Source organism: Oryctolagus cuniculus, chromosome 2 (genome assembly GCF_964237555.1).
Source record: "Oryctolagus cuniculus chromosome 2, mOryCun1.1, whole genome shotgun sequence".
In the NCBI taxonomy this organism is placed as follows: domain Eukaryota; kingdom Metazoa; phylum Chordata; class Mammalia; order Lagomorpha; family Leporidae; genus Oryctolagus; species Oryctolagus cuniculus.
The window spans coordinates 175,024,215-175,049,239 of record NC_091433.1 but is presented as its reverse complement, the minus strand read 5'-3'; the positions used below and the strand labels follow the sequence as shown (position 1 = coordinate 175,049,239).

Below are 25,025 nucleotides of genomic sequence, written 5' to 3'. Positions count from 1 at the left end.
TAAAAACAAAAAGAGAACTAATGTCCTTGGCTGTTCCCTATCTCAAAGGGAGAAATTTAGCATTTTATTATTAAGTATGATGTTGCTATAGGTTCTTTGTAGATGGTGTTTATCAGATTAAGGAAGGTCCTTTTAGCTTAGTTTACAGAGATGAATGCCAGCGCCGCAGGCAGAGGATTAGCCTAGTGAGCCTCGGCGCCGGCACACCAGGTTCTAGTCCCAGTCGGGGTGCCGGATTCTGTCCTGGTTGCTCCTCTTCCTGTCCAGCTCTCTGCTGTGGCCTGGGAGTGCAGTGGAGGATGGCCCAAGTGCTTGGGTCCTGCACCTGCATGGGAGACCAGGAGAAGCACCTGGCTCCTGGCTTCGGATCAGCGCTGTGCGCTGGCTGCAGCGGCCATTGAGGGGTGAACAAACGGAAAAAGGAAGACCTTTCTCTCTGTCTCTCTCACTGTCCACTCTGCTTGTCCAAAAAAAAAAAAAAAAAAAAAAAACTTGAATGGATATTTTTGTCACTTATTCTGCATGTTTTAAGAAAATCCTGCTCTCCTGCTCCTTTTATTCTGTTAACATATTAGAAGGAAGAAAGGGTGAAAATTAGTGAACTGAGTGTCTATCTGAAAAACTTAGAGAGCTTTCTCCTTCTTAGCTTGCTGTTAAAAATAGTATTTGAGCCCGTCATTCCTCCAGAAGTCATATTGTAATTTAAACTCCATATTTGTTATAGGAACACCTACCAACATTTAAAAATACTCCCTAAAGTAGAGTTAAAGTTTATCATTTATAAATGGTGATATGGCTTATAAGCTGGGAATAACAGTTGACGCCACATGAACTGGCAAACACATTTTCTTGAATATTTTAATTTTGTAATTTTTAAAACATTCTAGGATGAGTCACTTATTTTGGTAATGACATTTTAGAATCCTATGCTAAGAATTAAATATGTCATTTTCTAGTAGGATCTTGAAATCAGTTTTAGGCTTTAGAGATATAGAGGATATACTTGGCATATCAGGAATTTCACACGTGATAAGTAGGACAGTCCCATTGCGCTGGATAACAGTGTTAAGAAAACCAACCTCAATGCAATTTTATTGCCTTCTGTTACCAATTTTAATTCATGTGTTTCCTTGTGGAAGGGTCTAAGACGTGACCTTATGGGTTGTGATCTAGGCAACTAGATGGGCTCTAATTCCCTTCTAAGGCTGAATATGTAAGATTCTGTGAATCAGACATTTGAATGCATTTGTATATAAAATGTCCATTTTTTATATTATGGAGGTAGATGTTAGTATACCACATCAGTCTTTTAGCTTCTTTACTGCTACGTCAATATAGACACCGTGATAAGTCTGTAACAGATTTACTTTGGAGATACTGATGTTAGGTTTAATTCAGAAAAATAAAATCTGTAAAATTTAAATGTGAATATCAATGAACACTAAATCACTGTGATTAATGACTAATAGTTATATAAAAGGCAATTATTGGTCTCTTAGCCTTTTTAGTTTAACAATCACCTGTTATTTTAGATTGCCAAAGCTGTAAACTTCCTTCTCAGCTGATGTTAAATATTGTTGGTTTAGGCACATACGTCACTGTCGAGAAAACAGGAAACTATGTAGCAGAACACGCCAAATGGTCAATTAATAGGCAGAGTAAAGGAAACTGACGTAGACTCAGGGAAGGAACCCTGGGTTCATGAATTTTGTTCTTTTTAGATGTCTTGAAGAATAGAAATGGCCCACATCACTGTTTTTTCCAGGCAATCAAGTAACAGGTTTAACATTGAGCTAGAGAGAATATAGTTTCTTCTATTTTTGCATTATCTTAAAAATGTTAATGTTTTAAAAGTTAGATTACCTTCATATAGGTTTAATGCAGATTAATTCTTGGCTGTCACTAAAATACAATGAAATGTAGTGAAATTGCCAACTTTTCCTTATTATAATGAAACCTTAATTTGTCCAACATCAGTAACTAGAAATAACTAGTAAAGAAAAATCAAAGCCAATTTACCTTTCATTGTTTATTTAGAGTTTCTTTATTTAAAGAGTTTGCTAAATTAATCAATTGTGTCAACATTGTAGAGCCCAAGTAATCAATTTATGAGGGCCTGGTTCTTTGTTTTACATCATTGATTTATTGCATCTATAGTTCTTGTCCTTATTATTGATCAGTAACTTTCTTTTCGTTAAAGCACATGTTGTTGAACTTCTTTTTGGCACTGGTTTGTCAGTTTTTAACTTCTTATTGTAGGTACTTAAGTTAATAAAATATCATTTTATGAAAAAATTATAATTCACATTTTTAACTAATTTTGATGGTCTTCCCTCTAATTATTGAGAGATGATTTAGTATAGTGTTTAAGAAAATAGGCCTTGGAGCTGGTGCTGTGAAGTAGTAGGCTAAGCCTTTGCCTGTGGTACTGGCATCCCACATCCAGCTCTCTGCTTATGGCCTGGGAAAGCAATGGAGAATGGCCCAAGTGCTTGGGCCCCTGCACCCACATGGGAGACCCTGAGGGGGTTCCTGGCTTCGGATTGGCTCAGCTCCAGGCCTTGTGGCCATTTGGAGAGTGAACCAATGAATGGAGGACTTTTCTGTCTCTACCTCTCTGTGTGTAACTTTGCCTCTCAAATAAATAAATAAAATCTTAAAAAACAACAACAAAAAGAAAGAAAAGAAAGGAAAGAAAGGAAGAAAGAAAAGAATTAAAGAAAGAAAGAAAATAGGCCTTGGAGCCAGACCTCCCGAGTTTGGATCCCAGCTCTGTCATTTACTAGCAAGTTACATTGCATCTGTCTGCCTGTCTGCCTGTTCGCTCACCTGTAAAATGGAGACACCTGTTTTGTTGAAGGTTGCTGTGAGTTTACTAGTTTATCTGACTGAAGAACTTAGAATAATGCCTGCCAGATAGTAAATGCCTGACGAGTACTAGCTGCTGTTATTATTTATTGTGAAAATAGGATTATTCTTGGTAGAGACTAAAAGTTTAAGTTCCAGGTTATATGTACAGCTCTCCAAATGGAGGCTCTTCCACAACTCATCACATTCACCTGATGAGAGCATCAGCCCATTTCCAGTTAATTCAGCAGTTTTTGTCATGAAGATATTTCAGGTTGAGAATCAAGGTTTCTGCATTCATTCTTCAGCAAGCCATCATTGCAGTATGTAGTTGTTGGAGTGTCTGCCTCTTGGACCCCAGTGCCAGGTGTGGGAGATTTAAGATATCTGTGTCAGGAGACTGAGAGGAAGCCTGAGCGCCCCGGGCGTGGTTTGCAATCCCAGCACTTCAGCTGAATGCCCGTGACATTCTAGGGATTTCAGGGCTATCCTCAATAAAATGGCAGTTTTTCATTGTAGTTTATGATTATTAACACATGCTAAAATTTCATCAGGGCTGGGTACTTAGCATTGTGATAGGTACTGTGCCAGGACTATCTTTAAATATTTATTTAATTTGAGAGGCAGAGAGACAAAGACAGAAATAGAGCTCCCATTCACTAATTTACTCCTCAAATGCCTTACAGCAGTTGGGGGCTGGGCCAGGTTTAAGCCACCAGCCACCAGCCACCATCAGTCCCTGTCTTGCATATAGGTGACATGAACCCAATTACTTGAGCCGTCATTGCTGCTTTAGCTGGAAGTTGGAATCCAGGAGCCAGAGTCAGGTGTGGGATGTCTTAACTTGCATTTTAACTGGTAGGCTAAATGCTTGCTCTCCACCCTAGCATTTTTTTTTTTCAGAGTATGAAAGTAGTTTTTGGCACCAAGAACATTATTATCTTGTTGGGAAAACAAACCACAATTAGAAAAGTAGATAAATGATAGTACTGGGAGTCATAGGGTTAAATATCAAATAAGAGACTGTAGTTGTGAGAGGATGAGAGGGTTATTATGGTTGGCATTTTATTGTATCAGTGGTTAGCTGTAATTTCTGTAATAAAGTGCTAACGTAAACTACCTCCTGTGATGCTATCAAGAATTCCTACTTGTTAATTCCCACTTGCAAAATCTGCAGATTATTTTAACTCCTTCCCCCCACTACATGTTAAACTTTAAAATGGTATTCCCAGTGTATTGAAGTAATTTGAACTTGGTAAAAAAAATACATAGTTAAATATAGTTCGTTATCCAGAAACCTCTTTTACACCCTAAAGCCAAGATGTGTTTTCTGTTCTTGTCACTGCTGTGTTCCCAGCACTCAGCACAGTGCCCAGCACACAGGAAGCCTTCAGGAAATAGAACTACACACATTGGAAGGTACATTTTAACTGTCAGCAATTTTTAAATATCTGAAAACAATTTTTTTGGTTAGCAGTTATTCAGTTTGAAATGTTGGCCTTTTAGACCTCTGCTGTCACCATGTGTGAGGACAGCTGCTTTTCTGCAAATACAGTTTTAGTGCAGCCAGTAACTTTCTCAGCCTTGGGAGAGGAGGTGGCTCTCTGGATGAGTGTGTTTCCCTTCTACGTGGGTTACCTGATTTCCTGCTGCAACCTTGTAGGAGATCTTTGGCCAGAACTGCCTGGCCAAGCCATCCCTGAAACTCTGACACAAGGAAATTGTGCTGGAGAAGGTTAGAAATGTGAAGTTTTGTACTATCACAGTGTAAAGGCTTTTGTATACTTGCTTGGAAGATTGTGCATCAATAAATCACCCTGCCTTTTTTCCTCCTGAAAAGGAGTGAAGTGCAGTAGTAGAAAAAGATAAACCAGGCCATCGTGACCAAGTGTCCCCAGTCAAATGTAAAAGCAATATAGTTAGCCTAAAAGTATTTTTATAATTGTAAGATAATTCATGTTCATTATAAAAGCTAAATTAATGCAGAAACGTGATCAGAAGAAAGTTGTGAAAGTCATCCTAAATCCTGCCGTGTTTTGATGATTCTCCTGACATTTGTTTATGTGCATAGATATACACTTTGTCCATAAATGTCTTCAATTTTTTAACCTATTTCAGCCCATTCACAGAAAAATTAAGGCCATCTTCAAATGCAAATTCAGTATTTAAAGTAAGATACATAACCAAAACCAGTTTTAGACACAGGTAATTTATGAAGATGAAACGTTTTGTTTATTCTTGAAGAAACCCTTAAGCATATTACTTGACTTGTTTCCTATAATCCTATTTATCCTTCATAATATGGAAGATAGAGCAGAACATCTTTTTAAAAAGGTTTATTTTATTCCTTTGAAAAGCAAAATTACAGACAGAAAGGGAAAGGTAGAAAGAAAGAGATTTTCCTTCTGCTAATTCACTCCCCAGATGGCTGAAACAACCCCAGCTGGTCCAGGCCAAAGCTAGGAGTCAGGAACTTCATCTGGTTAGGTGAAGGGGTCAGAGGACTTGGGCCATCTTCGCCACTTTCCTAGGTGAGTTAGCAGGGAGCTGTGGATCAGAAGTGGAGCAGCCAGGACTTGAACTGCTGCCCATATGGGATGACAGGGTTGCAAGGAGTGGCTTAACCCATTATGCTACAATGCTGGCTCCAAACATAACATTTTTTAAAACATATTTTTTATTTACTTGATAGGCAGAGAGAGAGAGAGAGCACGCGCTCGGGAGAAAGAGACGGGGGTGGGGTGGGGCGCATCTGCTGGCTTGCTTCCCAAATGCCTGCAACAGCAAGGACTGGCTTAGCTTGAAGCTGGGAACCAAGGCTTACTGCCTCCCAGTGTCTCAGTGTCCGTATTAGCAGGAAGCTGGAGTCAGACATTAGAGCCAGGAATCAAATCCAGGCATTCTATTGTGGGATACAGTTGTTTTAACCACTAGGCTACATGCCCATCTCTGTAACAGGTATTTTAAATAATTTGTTCAACATGTCACTGGGGGCAAGTCTGATGCTTAGGAGAAAGAGAGATGCTAATGGAAGGTTTCCTCTGTTGCTTTGAACAGTTTAGCTGTTGGGCCCAAATTTGTGTAGTCTTCTCAACAAAACATACCCCGCAGCGAGCTGGGAATTATCCATTCCCATTCGTTGTGCATACTCTTGGGGAGTATTACTCTCCTCCTCCCCTGCATCGCTCCCCCTGCCTGCCCACCCCATCCCTACTTTAAATAAGTGATCTGGGTGTTGTGGTTAAGCTGCTGCTTGGAACATCCACATCTCATTTCAGAGTGCCTGATTTGAGTCCTAGCTCCTGTGCTTCCTATCAAGCTTCCTACTAATGCTCTTAGAAAGCAGCAGCAGCAGATAGCTCAAGAACTTGGATCCCTGCCACCTGTGGGAGAACCTGGTGGAGTTTCTGGCTCCTGGTTTTGGCCTGGCCCTGCTGCATCGGTTGCAGGCTTTTGGGGAGTAAACCAACAGATGGAAGAACTTTCTGTCTCTGTGCCCTTCCTTTCAAACAAACACATCTTTAGAAAAAGTAAGTGATCTTTCCAAGATAATACAACATTCCCTGTAAGATGAGTTTTGGTAAATTTTTCTTTTACCTTTTCTGTTAGCTTTTAGAGGTCCTTATTTGTCGCTCCCCCTCTTCGTGGAGGAACGACACAGGACCCTGCGCTGTTCTTTCGTCTGCTCGGCCCTCCCCGGGTTTGCTGCTGGTTCTTCCCGGGTTGGCTACTATCCCTTCCACCTCCGTGGAAGGGCAGTTCCCCCTGGCCACATTCCCCACTTCCGCAGGGGAGTGGCACACCGCCGGCCGGCTCTTCTCGGGGGCTGCACAGGTGTTCCCCTTAGATGTTCCCGGTGCATGCCGTCTCTCTCCTCCTTTATAGTCCTCCTCTGCCAATCCTAACTCGGCTGCCCACACGCCGAGTACGCTGCTCTCCTCCAATCAGGAGCAAGCCCTACAGTTTATTAGCTGAACTGGAGGCAGCTGTGCAGAAGCTGTTTACTTCTCTCCCAGCGCCATATTGTGGGAGAGCAGATGCATAGAATAAGTCTTAATTCCAGTAACTCAGTCTAGTCCGGATTGCTCCCCACAGATCCCCCTTTCTTTTTATTTTTGGCGTTGATACGCACCTGTCTTCGGTGTCCCGCGGCACACACTCTGCTCTGCTTGCTAGAGTTGCCACAGGTTCTTACAAGTCCTATCAATCAGGCAAACCGAATCCGGGTCCTCTCTTCGCCATGTTGTGAGGAGGTTTTTAGGCGCTGATGCGTGCCTGTGTTCGGTGCCCTGCAGCGCATGCTCTGCTCTGCCCGCAGGGGCTTACAAGCCCTAACAATCAGGCAAACCGAATCCAAGCTTTCTCATTGCCGTATTGTGGGAGAGACTTATTAGTGTTGGTTCGTGCCTATCTTCGGTGACCTGCAGCTCATACTCTGGTCGAGCTGCTTGCTGGTGCTTACCGCCTTAATCAGGCAGACCGAATCCAAGCCTCCTTATTGCTGTATTGTGGGGAGGCCTTACTGATGTTAATTCGTGCCTGTCTTCGGTGACCTGCGGCGCGTAAGCTGCCAGCCGCCGCAGGTGCTCATCGCCTCACTTAATCAGGCAGACCGAATCCAAGCTCTCACATTGCAGTGTTGTAGGGAGGCCTTTCTATTTCTCTATTTCTCTATCTCCGGGCATTCCTATTTCCCCCATTTTACTTCTATCTTCCAGCATTCCTATTTCTCTCATTTTACTTCTAAACTTCTGTTTCTCTTATCCCCGCGGCCTCCTGGTGCCCGCCCCGAGGCTGCTTCTCGGCGGCTTCCCGGCTGAGCCGCTTCAGCCCGCGCCTCTCTCATCTGCGCGGCTTCCCGGCTTTGTGTGGCTTGGCTTCGCGCGCTCCGCGGTCTCCACGCCCTTCGCGTCTGCACCACGGCCTCGCGCCAGCCCCGTTCCCTATGCATTCACGCCCCGTGCTCTCTGCACGCGGTGGCTTCCAGGAGTCACACAGCGTAGCTTGCGTCTCCGCCACTAGCATTCAATCCAAGTTCCCCGGGCTAGCCTGGCGAATTCAACCCAGCTTACGTCTCCGCCCCACGGTTTGGCTTCCCGTCCTTTGCTCCCCGGGCTAATCAGACGGATCCCAACCAGGCTTACGTTTCCGCTTCTGGTTTCAACTTTTCGCCCCCCATTCCCGGGCTAACTTGAGAATCCCAAAGTGGCTTTCGTTTCCGCCTCGGCCTGCCCCCCGCGGCTTCAATTTCCCTAACATTTTCTCTACCCGGTATGTTTCCCCAAGCTTTCCTCCAACAATATTCCTCCCTCATTTCTCCTGGCCTCTCCCCACAGTCCGCATCCGAGTCAGTCTGTTCTAGCTTTCACTTTCACTTTCGACCTTAGAGATTTCTCCCAGCTTCCCCCCGTAGTCCGTATCTGAGTCTATGCCTAGGCTTTCAATAGCTTCTTCCGGCACCTTTTTCGTCCGGCTTTTCCCTAGGCTGTTTGCTAGTTTCTCTCTCCGATATTTTCCCAGTTCTTCCCGTTTCTTCCCTCCTAAGTTTCCTATCCATCCTAGGTTTCCTATCCGAGTCACGGCACCATTATGTCGCTCCCCCTCTTCGTGGAGGAACGACACAGGACCCTGCGCTGTTCTTTCGTCTGCTCGGCCCTCCCCGGGTTTGCTGCTGGTTCTTCCCGGGTTGGCTACTATCCCTTCCACCTCCGTGGAAGGGCAGTTCCCCCTGGCCACATTCCCCACTTCCGCAGGGGAGTGGCACACCGCCGGCCGGCTCTTCTCGGGGGCTGCACAGGTGTTCCCCTTAGATGTTCCCCTTAGCTGTTCCCGGTGCATGCCGTCTCTCTCCTCCTTTATAGTCCTCCTCTGCCAATCCTAACTCGGCTGCCCACACGCCGAGTACGCTGCTCTCCTCCAATCAGGAGCAAGCCCTACAGTTTATTAGCTGAACTGGAGGCAGCTGTGCAGAAGCTGTTTACTTCTCTCCCAGCGCCATATTGTGGGAGAGCAGATGCATAGAATAAGTCTTAATTCCAGTAACTCAGTCTAGTCCGGATTGCTCCCCACACTTATTGGTTGACTAGCCCACCCAATAACCCGGCTTTGTTTCCATAGGAGATTTGGCTGTCATCTCATATTTCTTTTTTTTTTTTTTAAAGATTTGTTTATTTATTTGAAAGTCAGAGTTACAGAAAGAGAAGAGAGGCGGAGAGAGAAGTCTTCCATCCACTGGTTCACTTCTCAGTTGGCTGCAACAGCCAGTTCACTCCTCAGTTGGCTGCAACGGCCGGAGCTGTGCCAACCCAAAGCCAGGAGCTAGGAGCTTCTTTCAGGTCCTGCACGTGGGTTCAGGGGCCCAAGGACTTGGGCCATCCTCCACTGCTTTCCCAGGCCATAGCAGAGGGCTTATTTGGAAGTGGAGCAGCCGGGACTTGAACTGGCGCCCATATGGTATGCCGGCACTGCAGATGGCGGCTTTACCCACTACAACGCAGCGCTGGCCCCAATTTCATATTTCATACTCTTGATTTCCCTTCTGTCTAAATTTGCTCTTCTCCTGTTAGTTCCTAGTTAGTAGATCCCTTTGTCTTGCTCCCCAGTGTTGATATCCTAGTCCCAGTATCCATCATCATTCTTGCCTGCAATGCTGTCCTCTCTGGTCTAGTTGCTTCCACTTTACCTCTTACAATCTTTTTCTCTTGACAGTAGATCAAGTGATCTTTCAAAAACATACAATCAGGCCGGCGCCGCGGCTCACTAGGCTAATCCTCCGCCTAGCGGCGCCGGCACACCGGGTTCTAGTCCCGGTCGGGGCGCCGGATTCTGTCCCGGTTGCCCCTCTTCCAGGCCAGCCCTCTGCTGTGGCCAGGGAGTGCAGTGGAGGATGGCCCAGGTGCTTGGGCCCTGCACCCCATGGGAGACCAGGAAAAGCACCTGGCTCCTGGCTCCTGGCTCCTGCCATCGGATCAGCGCGGTGTGCCGGCCACATCGCGCTGGCCGCGGTGGCCATTGGAGGGTGAACCAACGGCAAAGGAAGACCTTTCTCTCTGTCTCTCTCTCTCTCACTGTCCACTCTGCCTGTCAAAAAAAAAAAAAAAAAACATACAATCAGTTATTACTGTTCTGCTTCATACCCTCCTTTGAGCTGGGCACAGAAGCTGAATTAATTGCCACTGCCTACAAGGCCCTTGCATGATGTATCCCGTGCTTACCCTTTGTCCAGTCTCTTCCTATGCGCTCCCCCCTCTCTCTTCCCCAGCTGCATTGCCCAGGTAAATCAGGAGTTCCCCGGAGACGTCAAGCTTGGTTCTGCTTTCACGCCTTTGCACCAGCTCTTTCCTCGGCCTGGAATGCTTTTTTCAGAACTTTGCATGGTTGGCCCCTTCTTGTGATTCAAGTTTGGGATTTCACTTCCTCCACAGGTCTTCCCTGATCCTCCAGTATAAAGTGGCTCCACTTTTATGGCAGCACCTTGTTTTTGATACTTCATGGATTTCAACAATCTTAAACCATCTATATATATTTGCTTAAAGTTTCTTTTCTAGAGTTTAAGTACCATGAGACTGTAGATCTTGTCTGTTTTGACCACCTATCACCTTGAATAGTACTCAATAAATCTTATTTAAATTAAAAAAAATTACAGTACTCAGTCACTCAGATGGAGAAGTGTACTTTTAACATCTTTGAGGTTCTAGAATTGGCCATTGATGTGATAGGAGAGGAAGGTATGCAAAAACATTTTCCCAGACCTGGTGAAAGTATAAGGTACATAACACAAAGTATGACCAATGGTGAATGTAACCTTTCCAAAACAAAATAATTCCACATTGAAGAAGGAGGGAGTTATTCAAACAAACTAGAATCAGATTAAATCCTGAGGATTTCCTGTACTGCTGCTAACTTCAGTTTTTAAACTCAAAACAGACCTTGAGTGAATGGTGTTTCTCATCATTTTAAGGCATCACAATTTGAATATCCTTATTGTTGAGTATAGGGTCATTACTGTCACTGGATTCTACTTTATATGTTATCATGCTATCATTCCTGTATTTTCCATCAGTCTTTTCATATAACTACTCTGCGTGAATATCCCTAAATTGAAAATCCAAAATCTGAAATTCTCCAAAATATGAAACTTTTTGAGTGTTGACATTATGCCACAGGTCAAAAATTCCACACCCACCTCACACAGTCAAAATGCACAAAATTACAAAGGTATTTTAATTGACTTTTATTACTACTACTAAAACATTATATATAATTATCTTCAGGCTCTGAAACATAAATTAATTTTGTGTTTAGATGGGCTCCATCCCAGGATATTTTATGTATATGTTAGTGTTCCAAAATCTGAAATTCTTCTGGTCCTGGCATTTCAAATAAGAGATATTCTACCTGTATATGGGCCATATTTAAATATCTTTTATAAAATATACCCCCAGAAGTTTTTTATGTTGAAAGGAAAAGGAGAATGTATTCTTAAAATTTAGGAAAAGTAAAAAAGTTTACTATTCAGTTGGTAGCACAAGTTTGTTTTTTAGCTTATAAACTAGTGTCTTTATTGGCCTCTGAAGATAAAGAGAAATAACCATCTAGTGATTTATGCTAAATATATCTGAGTTAAAGTTTCTGCTTGATTTTTTTCTCTGTCATGTTAGCATAGTTTTGGGAAAAAGTAATAGTCAATCTAATGTGAAGTCTGAGCTAGTGTATTTTAAGCCAGCATTTCTCGAATTTATTTCCAAATGATTCCTGCCCTTCAAATGATTCTTGCCCTTCTTGGCCGTCTGGGAAGTTGTGCATTTATTGCAGCTACGCTTCCATCCACCAAACTACTTTGGCAGGTGGTTCTGCAGAATTGCTTCAGAGCAGTTTTGGAATTATGAAAGAAAACGGCTTCCTGGCTGTACTTTATATATTACAAACCTCATTTAAAAAACTATAAAACATGGAACTTCCTCAGTTGACTTCATATTAGCATTTATTAACTTCTAAGGCCAATACTGCTGTTACTCAGTTGAAGTTCTAATTACTGAGTTCTTAAAATATATTGTAAATATGTGTAAAAAGTAAAGAACAGGGGCCGGCACTGTGGTGTAGCAGGTAAAGCCACGGCCTGCAGTGCCGGCATCCCATATGAGTGCTGGTTTGAGTCCTGGCTGCTCTGCTTCTGGTCCAGCTCTCTTTTATGGCCTGGGAAAACAGTAGAATATGGCCCAAGTCCTTGGGACCCTTTACCTGTGTGAAAGACTGGAAGAAGCTCCTGGCTCCTGACTTTGGATTGGCACAGCTTTGGCTGTTGTGGCTATTTAGGGAGTGAACCAGCAGATGGAAGACCTCTCTTTCTCTCTCTCTGCCTCTCTGTAACTTTGCCTTTCAAATAAATAACTCTTCTTACAAAAAAGTAAGGAACATTGTATAACATTGTATACTTTGTGAAGTAGTGGATGTTGAGACCTGGTGACTAACTCTTCTCCTCCTTTTAAATTTGCATCTTATCTGGGATTGAGCACAGTGCATGTGCTCTCCTGCCGCTGAAAGTTACAGGTTGCCAAGTCTAGAGGAAGCACCGTACCTTTGTGGAAAGAGAGAAAACCATCTGGTACCAGAAAAAGGCCAAAAGTGGGCTCTTTTTTGTACTAACAGTGAAAGAAAATCTATGCTTAAAATATGGCCGTGAAATTACTCTTCTTTTACAATTCTTGGCATTAAATACTAGAGGCCTCTTTCGGATGATATACCTGGTTTTCTTTTTCTTTTTCTCTCTCTCTTTCTTTCTTTCTTTCTTTCTTTCTTTCTTTCTTTCTTTCTTTCTTTCTTTCTTTCTTTTTTTTTTTGACAGGCAGAGTGGACAGTGAGAGAGAGAGACAGAGAAAAAGGTCTTCCTTCCGTTGGTTCATCCCCCAATGGCCGCCGCGGCCAGCACACCACGCTGATCCAAAGCCAGGAGCCAGGTGCTTCTCCTGGTCTCCCATGGGGTGCAGGGCTCGAGTACTTGGGCCATCCTCCACTGCACTCCCGGGCCACAGCAGAGAGCTGGCCTGGAAGAAGGGCAACTGGGACAGAATCCGGCACCCCAACCAGGACTAGAACCTGGTGTGCTGGCGCCGCAGGCGGAGGATTAGCCTATTGAGCCATGGCACTGGCCAATATACCTGGTTTTCAAAGTTGAGGTACACTTAAAGAAGTTGAAAGTAGAATAGTAGTAACCAAAGGCTGGGGAGAGTAGGCAGGAGGGACAGGACAGGGAAAGACTCGTCCACAGCTACTACTATCCCTACAGGTAGGGTTAATAAATAGGAGAAATAAGTTCTGGTGTTCTGTTGCATGGTAGGCTGACTGGATAATTGTAATACACGGTTGAAAAATACATATTTCCAAATAGCTGGAATACAGGGTTTTGAATGTTTCACCATAAAGAAATGTTAAATATTTGAGGAGATAGATAATTGGGGTACTTCAAAATGTTTATGGAAAAATGAAATTAAATGGCAAGTTATATATGGTGTAAAATATGTTTAAAATTCATGCATAGCTTTTTTCATAGTGTATATTTCCCATCACCTGTTTGAAGAGTCTTCATATGCTTTCCATGACTGGAACACTGCACATTGAAACATTGAAACATCACATGGTACCCCATAAATATGTGCAATTTTTATGTGTCAATTAAAAGAATATGAAAAAAGTCAAAATACATGTAAAATTTTTTAAACATTTATTTATCCCAGAGAGACAGAGAGGGAGAGAGAAAGAATGTGTTCTCATCCACTGATTCACACCCAAATGCCTGCCACACAAACAAAAAAGCGGTCTGCAGCCTAATGTTTATTGCAGCTCAATTCACAATAGCTAAGATCTGGAACCAACCTAAATGCCCATCAACGGTAGATTGGATAAAGAAATTATGGGATATGTACTCTTTAGAATACTATACCGCAGTAAGAAACAACGAAATCCAGTCATTTGCAACAAAATGGAGGAATCTGGAACACATCATGCTGAGTGAAATAAGCCAGTCCCAAAGGGACAAATACCATATGTTCTCCCTGATCGGTGACAACTGACTGAACACCAAAAAGGAAACCTGTTGAAGTGAAATGGACACTATGGGAAACGGTGACTTGATCAGCATAGCCCTGACTGTTAATGAACAACTTAATACATTATCCCTCTTAGTAGTTTTTTTGTCTGTTCTACTTAATATGACTGGTTTAATTCTGTAATTAATACACAGTTATTCTTAAGTGTTAAAATTTAACTGAAATGTGATCCCTGTTAAACATAAGAGTGGGAATAAGAGAGGGAAGAGATGTACAATTTGGGACATGCTCAAGCTGACTTGCCCCAAATGGTAGAGTTAGAAACATACCAGGGGACTCCAATTCAATCCCATCAAGGTGGCATGTACCAATGCCATCTCACTAGTCCAAGTGATCAATCTCAGTTCACAATTGATCATAATGAAAGGACTAAGAGTCAAAGGGAGCACATAAACAAGTCTAGTACCTGCTAACACTAACCGATAGAATAAATAAAGGGGAGAGTGATCCAACATGGGAAGCGAGATACTCAGCAGACTCATAGAATGGCAGATGTCCTAAACAGCACTCTGGCCTCAGAATCAGCCCTAAAGGCATTCGGATCTGGCTGAAAAGCCCATGAGAGTATTTCAGGCATGGAAAGCCAAGACACTCTGGCAAAAGATCTCTGTGAGTGAGATCCCAGTGGAAAGAACAGGTCTTCAAAGAAGGAGGTACCTTTCTCTGAAGAGAGGAGAGAACCTCCACTTTGACTATAACCTTGTCTAAACAAGATAAGAATCGGAGAGCTCAGAGGGCTTCCATAGCCTTGGAAACTCATGACTGGAGCATAGGGAGATTACTGATGCCATAGACAGGAGTGTCAATTGGTAAAGTCAACAACAGGAGTCACTGTGCACTTACTCCTCACGTAGGATCTCTGTCCTTAAAGTGCTGTGCATTGAGATTTAATGCTATAACGAGTACTCAAACAATATATTTCACTTTGTGTTTCTATGGGGGTGCAAACTGTTGAAATCTTTACTTAATGTATACTAAACTGATCTTCTGTAAAAAAAAAAAAAAAGAAATTATCAACTCCCAACTTGACTCTCACTGGGATTAAACATGACAATAGGTCTGATCTGATTTCATCATCATTTAAAAAAAATCATCTATTATTTTTCACTTTATGTTTCTGTGTGGGAGTAAACTGTTGAAATCCTTACTTAATGTATACTAAGCTGATCTTCTGTATATTAAGATAATCGAAAATGAATCTTGATGTGAATGGAATGGGAGAGGGAGTGGGAAAGGGGAGGGTAGTGGGTGGGAGGGACGGTATGGGGGGGAAGCCATTGTAATCCATAAATCGTACTTTGGAAATTTATATTCATTAAATAAAAGTTAAAAAAAAAAGGCATTTAAGCTTTAATGTGAGATAAATGAATGATTGTTTTAGGCTAAGTCTTATTGTCTGGTGTCTGTAAGCACTAAAGGCTTATATTTTGCTTTGTAAGCCAATGTTTTAACCATTTATCCATAAAGATCACTTTATATTAGGGCTTTAAAAGTTTGTTTTTTCAAAAAGTCTTTTTTTCTTTCTTTTTTTAAAGCTGCACATCATTGACACCTGGTCCCAACTGTGACCGGTTTAAACTGCACATACCTTATGCTGGAGAGACATTAAAATGTAAGTAAACTATGACTATTTTACTCAAATTATAGATTACCATGTTAATTACTGGGCTTTAAGCTTTAGGTTTTATGTCGAACTGTTAGGTGTTATCTCCTAAGATATTGATCACTAGCGGTTACCACTTTTCTTATATGTCCTTTGCTGCTAGTTTTATTAAAAGTAAGGCAGTTGGCAGGGAATACGTTGCAGTGAAATAGAAATGCATAGAAATGCTTGATTTTTAGGCTTGCATGATAATTCTTGTATTTATTTTCTCCATAGGCAGCTCTTGTGCAGTACACTCTCTGAAAAAAAAAAAAAATCTAGTGCTTTGAAATACCTGACTGTTTTTAGAAAGTTTTTAGGTAGGGATAAGTGCTGTCCCCACTGTTGCTGTCTCCCTCTGGAACCACTACTGCTAGGGACCATTGCCACTGAGGTCTTCCCAGTTGCCTGCCTCAGAGACTCATGCCATGTGTTAATGCGGGCCAGTTTGTTGTCTCTTGAATACCAAGGGTGAGACGTGCAAATGGCCTACGTGGGACAGATCGGTAACATAAATGAGGGAAGCAGGCTAGATAAAGCAAATGAGGACACCCTGCCTTTACTGATTTATTGAGAGAGTGAAGTCTGTCTTTTATATAAATTATGTTGCTTTTTGATATTGACTGTGTTTTCAAAATTAAGTACATGGTGCAGGCCAGCATTATGCAAGCTTCACCCAGGGCTGGCTGGAGCACCTGGGACTGTAGTTGTGTCACCTCATGGGGATAGTATGCATGCTGTCCCCCTGGGTTAGCCACCATCTCCAGCATCTATGTGGGCTGCATCTGCCCTTCACAGTAGCTTTGGCTGGGTGGTGTCTGTGATCTCACTGGGAATTTTCTCTCATGAATCTGTTCTTGTGGTAAACAGGGTGTCAAAGTCTCTGTGTCTTCAAAAAAGGGGAACAAAGCACATGGATTTGAAAGAGGGCGCTTTTTGGACAATAGACCACGTTACTATTGCATGACAGGAGGGACTACATCCTCAGTATTTTATAGAATCATTTTATATTCTTTTTTTTTAAAAAGATTTATTTGAAAGACAGAGTTTCAGAGAGAGGTAGAGACAGAAAGAGAGGTCTTCCATCTACTCGTTCACTCCTCAGATGGCCACAACGGCCGGAGCTGCGCTGGTCTGAAGCCAGGAGCCAAGAGATTCTTCTGGGTCTCCCACGTGGGTGCAGGGGCCCAAGGACTTGGGTCATCTTCTACTGATTTCCCAGGCCACAGCAGAGAGCTGGATTGGAAGAGGAGCAGCCGGGAATAAAACCGGTGCCCAAATGGGATACCAGTGCTTCAGGCCAGGGTTTTAACCCACTGCGCCACAGCGCTGGCTTCTATATTCATTTTTTAAATGCAGGATTAAATGACAAATTTAGGACTTGATGATTTACTAATCTCGCATTATTAGACCATTCTTCGGAAACCATTAAAATGCAAAAAATATCACCTTTCTGAGGTAGTAAGACATATTAGTTAACTACTTTTTTCTTAAAAAAATTAAACTGAAGAGAAATGGTCAAGGTAAATCATACACACTGTTGAAATGGAAATAGTATTGAAATTTTTTAGCTGAAAGCAGGAGTCTTTGTTTCATTTCTTCTCTGTCCCAGGTCAGTTTTTGGAAGAAGCCACTTACAATTTTTAAAAACCATTTCATTTATTTCTTTTGAGGATGATCTGTATCTTTGAATAATATGCTTTTACCCCTATTTCTTGACTTGCCAGTTTTAGATGTTATCTTTGACTTCCTACTCTGATATTGAAGCATCAGCCAATTTTCACTATACCCGTTATCTCTCTTCTTCCTCTTTAATATAATTAGATCACTGTTATTGGTTCCTGTGTTGGTTACTCCGTAGTTTAAATTTTTTTTTACCTTTTCAAATGATTCTTTCTGTAGTGCTTTATACAGTTAAATGAATAACCCCTAACAATTGTGAGTAAGTACCTGGCACACAGCACTGTTATTACTTAAGGATAATCTCTAAGTAATAATGATAAGCACTTAGTACACGTTTATTTAGTTTCCCATTAGCCAAAGATAGTGTTTTTTTGCTCTTCACTTTCTTTTTTTTCTTTTTTCTTTTTTTAAGACTTATTTTATTTATTTGAAAGACAGAGTTACAGAGAGAGGTAGAAACAAAGAAAGAGTTTTTCCATCTGCTGGTTCACTAACCAGATGGCTGCAACGGCTGGAGCTGCGCCGATCCAGAGCCAGGAGCCAGGAGCTTCTTCCGGGTCTCCCACGCAGGTGCAGGGACCCAAGGACTTGAGCCATCTTCTACTGCTTTCCAAGGCCATAGCAGAGAGCTGGATTGGAAGAGGAGCAGCGGGGACCAGAACCGGTGCCCATATAGGATGCCAGCGCTTCAGGCCAGGGCATTAACCCTCTGCGCCACAGTGCCGGCCGCAGCTCTTCACTTTCTAATATGGAGATACTAACCCATGCCCTTCCCAACTTTTATCTTCTGTTGTTTTTCTTTTGCATTTCTAAGATTAATCACTATTCTAAATCTATCATTGTCTTTTGTGCTTTGTCTATAAATTGTTATAAGACTAGTGTGTAATCTTGCTCCTGTGTAATTATCACGGTGATCTTTGTCTTTATTACTGTCTTAGATTTGAACTTATTTTCTAGAATCTATATATTAAAGAGCCTGTATGTTATAATTTCTTGGTAAATAGGTTGCCTAGTTTCTGAAGCACAGTCTCAGATAACTTGCTTAGATTCCATTGCTCAGACAGGCATTTGGTATAATTTTTTTTGAAGATTTATCCATTCATTTGAAAGTCAGAGCCACACAGAGAGAGGAGAGGCAGAGAGAGAGGTCTTCCATCGGATGGCCCACTCCCCAGTTGGCCACAATGGCCAGAGCTGCGCCGATCTGAAGTCAAGAGCTCCCTCTAGGTCTTCCCATGTGGGTGCAGGGGCCCAAGGACCTGGGCCATCTTCCACTGCTATCCCAAGGAGTTGGATCCGAAATGGAGCAGCCTTCAGGATTGGACTGATGCCCATTTGGGATGCCACTGTTGCAGGGAGGAACTTTATCTGGTACACCACAGTGTTGGCCTACTCCTTTTCTTTATTTAAACTCATTCTTTTATCTTACTTAGAAAAAAATCTTTCAAGGGTAAAGACTTATTTGTGTTCTGATTCCATCAATTTATTATTATTATTTAAAAAGATTTACTTTATTTATTTGAAAGAGTTATGGAGAGAGGTAGAGACAGAGAGAGAGAGAGAGATCTTCCATCTGATGGTTCATTCCCTAAGTGGCTGCAACTACTGGAGCTTAGCTGATCCGAAGCCAGGAGCCAGGAGCATCTTCTGGGTCTCCCACGTGGTTACAGGGACCCAGGGACTTGGACCATTCCTTCCCTGCTTTGCCAGCTCATTAACAGAGCTGGATTGGAAGTGAAGCAGCTGGGACTTGAACTGGCGCCCTGATGGGACTCTGGCTCTGTAGGCCAGGACTTTAACCCACTGTGCCACAGTGCCGGCCTCTACTACATCAATTTTTATAGCCTTAAATCTGTATGTCCGGTCGGCGCCATGGCTCAATAGGCTAATCCTCTGCCTGTGGCGCCACTACCCCAGGTTCTAGTCCCAGTCAGGGCACTGGATTCTGTCCTGGTTGCCCCTCTTCCAGTCCAGCTCTCTGCTGTGGCCAGGGAGTGCAGTGGAGGATGGCCCAAGTTCTTGGGCCCTGCACCCTCCTGGGAGACCAGGAGAAGCACCTGGCTCCTGGCTTTGGATCAAAACGGTGCCCCGGCCGCAGCGGCCATTGGAGGGTGAACCAACGGCAAAAGGAAGACCTTTCTCTCTGTCTCTCTTTCTCTCACTGTCCTCTCTGCCTGTCCAAAAAAAACATCTGTATGTCCAAAATCAATAAAGTCTGAGTGGTTAGTGATCACAAAATTTGTGATTGAATTCCGGGGTTAATTACCACAAGATCTGTAATTAAATTCAAACTTCCATAGCCAATAAAATATTTATCTTTAAATATAAACAAACACGTTTCTCAAAAACAAACATTTTAATATGTAGTGTTCTAAAATATACATAACTGCAAGTATATATAGTTTTATAGTTCATAGAAGGTAACTATCACAGCAAACAGAAAATCTTGTTGCCTTGTTAAAGAATAGACCTAGAATGAAATCATATGAGAAGAATGAATAAATGTAAACATAAATTATATTCCATGGTAAATAGTGAATAAATGTTTTATTTCTTATTTTTCTTCGAAGCAGAAGGTAATGGCTAAATCAGTGCTTTTGTGGTTTTAAAACTTAGTAAATGAGGCTGGCGCCGCGGCTCACTAGGCTAATCCTCCGCCTTGTGACGCCGGCACTCCGGGTTCTAGTCCCAGTCGGGGCGCTGAATTCTGTCCCGGTTGCCCCTCTTCCAGGCCAGCTCTCTGCTGTGGCCCGGGAGTGCAATGGAGGATGGCCCAAGTGCTTGGGTCCTGCACCCCATGGGCGACCAGGAGAAGCACCTGGCTCCTGGCCTCGGATCAGCGCGGTGCGCCGGCCGCAGCGCGCCAGCCGCGGCGGCCATTGGAGGGTGAACCAAGGGCAAAGGAAGACCTTTCTCTCTGTCTCTCTCTCTCTCTCTCACTGTCCACTCTGTCTGTCAAAAAAAAAAAAAAATCACTAAAAAAAAAAAACCTTAGTGAATGACTTCTTTATTTAAAATTTGTCATTCAATCACATTAAAAACTTCTGGTGTATTTTTTTAAAAAGATTTATTTATTTGAAAGTCAGAATTACACAGAGAGAGGAGAGGCAGAGAGAGAGACAGAGAGAGAGAGAGATTGAGAGAGAGAGAGAGGGAGGTCTTCCATCTGCTGGTTCACTCCTCAATTGGCTGCAACGGCTGGAGCTGTGCCGATCCGGAGCCAGGAGCCAGGAGCTTCTTCCGGGTCCCCACGTGGGTGCAGGGGCCCAAGAGCTTGGGCCATCCTCCACTGCTTTCCCAGGCCATAGCAGAGAGCTGGATCGGAAGTGGAGTCGGGAATTGAACCGGCATCCATATGGGTCGCTGGCACTTCAGGCCAGGGCATTAACCCGCTGTGCCACAGCGCCAGCCCCTTATGTATGTTTTAAACTATAAATTTTAACCAGGGCTGAATTCAAAGTATTCAAAATATTTGGAATTTATAGTAATTTTGTTTCATAACTTTAAGCTCAGTGAAGTTAGAGATGAAGGCTGTTTTGTCTATTAAATTATATCTTCATTCCATTGCACGGGAAGAGATAGTCAACTAGATATTTGTTGAAAGAATGGAATGAATGTATATGTACATGAATTAATGAATCAGTGTTGAGATTTTTGGTGGTTGAGGTATAGTGTTATAAAGAATGTGACATTCTGTTATTTGCATCAGCCTTTTGCCAATAGAATTCACCGTTTAGAAGCTATTTATTGTACAAGGAATTTGTAATTGGAACATTGCTCTCAACAGTTCAGAAAACAGGAAGGACATACAGTACTTTCCCGATTTGGAGTCTGAATCAATTTTATCTTTATATATTTTGCTCTGCCCACTGAAAGAAGATGAATGAGAATAGCTTGTAACTAAAATTTATATTTCAGAATGTTTTATGTATTTGAAAATAGTTACTTCTAAAAATCTGTTTCATCTGTGAATAAAGTAAACTTTGTGCAGCTAGTGACAATGAGAATAAAATGCAAGAGAGAGGGCATATTTCTGTCCATGGTTTCTAGAATTTATTCCTAAAGAACTACTCACATTCAATGTTAAATAATTGAAATAGAAATTACCAGAAGATTATAGTACATAGGAATGATATTACTGTTTCCTCAGCTCTTTTAAAGGGAAGGGACAACTGTTCTATGAAACAGTTCCCAATGTGTGTCAGATTCTGCTGAGAAATGTCAAAGGATATCTTAAAATAAAGAGAAGTCTTTGGGCCTCACAACTGTAGAAGACATGTCTCATCCGTACTCCAACAGGATTGGAAATGTGACTGATTGAATGAAGTACATGTCTGCGTCTGATATGGTGCCACTGACGGGGTGCAACTTCACAAGCTATAGCAGAATTCACAGAGGGAGAGCCATGAGCTTCATATAAATGCATGTTTGCAAAATTAGCCACCCTTGTCATACTTTATAGAATTGAATTCTAAAATAAATTGTTATGTTTGTTTTTTTGCATGTACTCTTCAAGTGGGGCAAGGAGTGAGATTGTTTTCCTCATATTTTATTTTCGGTCTGTAGCTTAGTGCTTGACATTTAGAGATGCTTAATCAGTATTTGTGGAATGAATGAACCGTGTTCATTCTTTGGATCTGGCAATGATGTGGTTTGATGAGGAAGTGACACAACTTAATTCTGCCAGTTCTTTGAATAACATTATTTATGCAATTATGAAACAAGATTATTGAAATATTGTAAGTTATATTGAGCAAGTCTGTGGCCAGTAAATCAGTTTGCTAACATTGATTTCAAATTTGAAATTATCTTGTGTTTAAAATTTCTGTATTTTATCCCAATAATTTATTTTAATCGGGGACTGTTTGGTTTTGGAAACCCATTGGAATTAACATAAATTAAAGAGTTTGTTTACCTGTTTTGTAAGGAATGAAATGAATTTCTTGCTGCCCAAGGGCAAGAAGGATAGCCAGACTTTACAAGACTGGAACCAGAGACACTGTAGTAGCCGTCAGCTTTTGTCCCTGTTGGTCTTTCTCCTGTAGCGTATTCTTCACTTCATTCTTTGTGTATCTCCAGACTTCTCTATTTCTATTCATATAGAGTGAAAATGATTGCCTGAGCCCCCTACCTGGTGATTGAATTTAGGGTCACCAGAGAGGAAGTTACTAAGCATAAATTTTGGGAGAGTCTGATTGGTGGCTTGGGCTGAGTGTCCATTTGTGGTCCAGTCATATGGCCAGGAGTTCTAGGTTGTGTATGATCAGTCTGGGTACTGGAGGCCAGTGTTAACATATGGCAAGCATGGGCTGAGCAGGCACCCAAGAGGGATGTGTCTTATCCTCTTTTAGGAATGCTTTCTAAAGGGTTTCCAAATGAAACAATAGACATTTTCCCTTTGTCTTTAACAATAGAGCAATACTGTTGTTTATCATTTGAGAGGAATGATGAATATTTCAAAGCCATTTGTGACATAGTATATAAGTCATGCCAAAAAAATTATCTCTAAATGTTTTGAAGTTGAAATACTTTCCCTTTAGAGGAAGATGTGAGAAAAATAGATTCTGATTTAGAAAATAGATCTCTCCCATGTCCTCAGAGGAGCAGAGTCAAATTACTGTTCATTTCTGAGGATTTATTATCACATTACTAAATTTTCATATATGTATATACCTTACAAATAATAACTACAAAAATGTAACCCGTCTCAAAACTGCTGTCAAATAGAATGTACTATATAATTAAACAGTGGACAAGCATATGCAAAGAGTTTGACACACAGGATGCAAATAATGTTGCTTTACTGAATCTACTCAAAATTCAGCTTCATTTTGATTCATACCTCCTTGAGTGGTTTGACTGCTGCTTTTGTGTGTGTGCTTATGCATTTGTGTTCTAATACAGTACTTCTTGTGTCTCAGATCTATTAGATATTAATTTGTTCTAGTCTGACAGCACAATAAGCTTAGCATGCTCTTCCTTCACCCCACCCATTGTCCTCTAAAAACTTGCTCATGCAGCACAGTGTAGAAACTCACAGTGGCTGGCGCTGCGGCTCACTTGGCTAATCCTCCGCCTGTGGCGCCGCCACCCTGGGTTCTAGTCCCGGTTGGGGCGCCGGATTCTGTCCTGGTTGCTCCTCTTCCAGTCCAGCTCTCTGCTGTGGCCCGGGAGTGCAGTGGAGGATGGCCCAAGTGCTTGGGCTCTGCACCCTCCTGGGACACCAGGAGGAAGCACCTGGCTCCTGGCTTTGGATCGGTGCAGCACACTGGCCGTAGTGGCCATTTAGGGGGTGAACCAATGGAAGGAAGACCTTTCTCTCTGTCTCTCTCTCTCTCACCAGTTACCCTGTCAAAAAAAAAAAATTAAAAAAAAAAAAAAAAAAGGAACTCACAGGGACTTGGTACTGGTAGTTGTCAAACAGAAATTGATGGTACCTTAAGTACCCAGTAGTGTTGTGAGGAAGTTGGTTGCTTCAACTGAGATACTAAGCTTCACTGAGTTATTCTCACCCATAAGAATTCTGTACTTTGTTTGCTTTATTATACCTTAGATTGAAAAAAAAATTGTTTAATAATTTGGACCTGGGAACAGGTAAGGAAGCCCAAAACTCCCAGCTGAGTTCTCAGGGGCAGACCGTGCAGGCCAGGAGAAGCTAGTAAGGGCTCCGTGGGGTGGAGAGTGGCAGGGGTGTCCTCAGAAGCCAGTGAGTTTCCTCCCTCTGAGTGTGAGGGTATCGTGGTACCATGTTAGATGAAGTGTTTTGAGAGTTCCAGTCTCACATCTTTGGGCATCAAGGTCAAAATTCACTGCTGTGGGGCAGTTGATGTAGGCAGTGGGTTAGGCCCCTTCTTAGAATGCCAGCATCCTGTATCGGAATGCCTGGCTCGAGTCCTGGTTACTCTGCTTCCAGTACACTTTCCTCCTGAGGTGCATCCTGAGTGGCAGCAGGTGATGGCTCAAGTACTAGGGCCCTTGGCATCCACATAAGATATGGGGCAGAAGTTCTGGGCTCCTGGCTTCAACCTAGCCCAGTCCTGGCTTTTGCAGACATTTGGGGAGTTAACCAGTGGGTGGAGGGTCTCTCTCTCTCTCTCTCTCTCTCTCTCTGTGTGTGTGTGTGTGTGTGTGTGCGCGCGCGCGACTCTACCTAGTGAATGACACTTTGTCCTTTGCAATTGTTGCAGTTATAAACCAGTGTGGCCTGAGGATTTCATCCCCACCCTGCCATGTCTAACACCTGGCCTGACGTGGGGTTCACTTCTCCCTCTCTTGGCATCTGTGTTTGTGTTCTGCCATCAGATTCAGTTGTGTTGGAGTCATGTGCTGGAGAGGAAAAACTTTTCCTCTGTCTTCTTAGTTTTCTTCTTGGGGGCTTGCAAATTGAAAATTTGGAGATTCCTGGTTCTAGCTAGATTGGCTGACCTCATTAGTCTGGCTTCTGGTGGAGGCTTGACGGTGTGGTAGAGTAGAGGTGTGGAGGAGCAATCACTAGGTGAGCCAGAAGGCAGAGAGGGTAACCTTACATTTTGAACTTTGACCACCAGATACAAAAGTTGGCTGCTGTGGGTGTGGCTGTTGGCATTTTTATTGGGATGACAATATTGTTTTATGGAAAGTTTCTTGTACTGTTTAAAGTAAATAATTGGTTTGGAAAACGTTCGATGAATAATCTTTCTGCTTTGACATGTTCAGTATTTTCATGGACTGGAATCCCTTAGGCTGGTGTTCAAGGCCAGTTGCTCTCT

General features: G+C 42.5%; 1 protein-coding gene across 3 annotated transcripts in view; it reads left to right on the top strand.

Annotated features, from left to right (window-relative positions):
• The window catches only part of BABAM2 (BRISC and BRCA1 A complex member 2), a 502,023-nt gene that overhangs the window by 43,425 nt on the left and 433,573 nt on the right, over positions 1 to 25,025 (top strand). For all 3 annotated transcript variants that reach the window (XM_002709945.5, XM_051843055.2, XM_017340849.3), the window contains exon 3: positions 15,488 to 15,564. In XM_002709945.5, the coding sequence (XP_002709991.1) occupies positions 15,488 to 15,564 (77 nt within the window). The remainder of the gene's footprint in view (positions 1 to 15,487; positions 15,565 to 25,025) is intronic.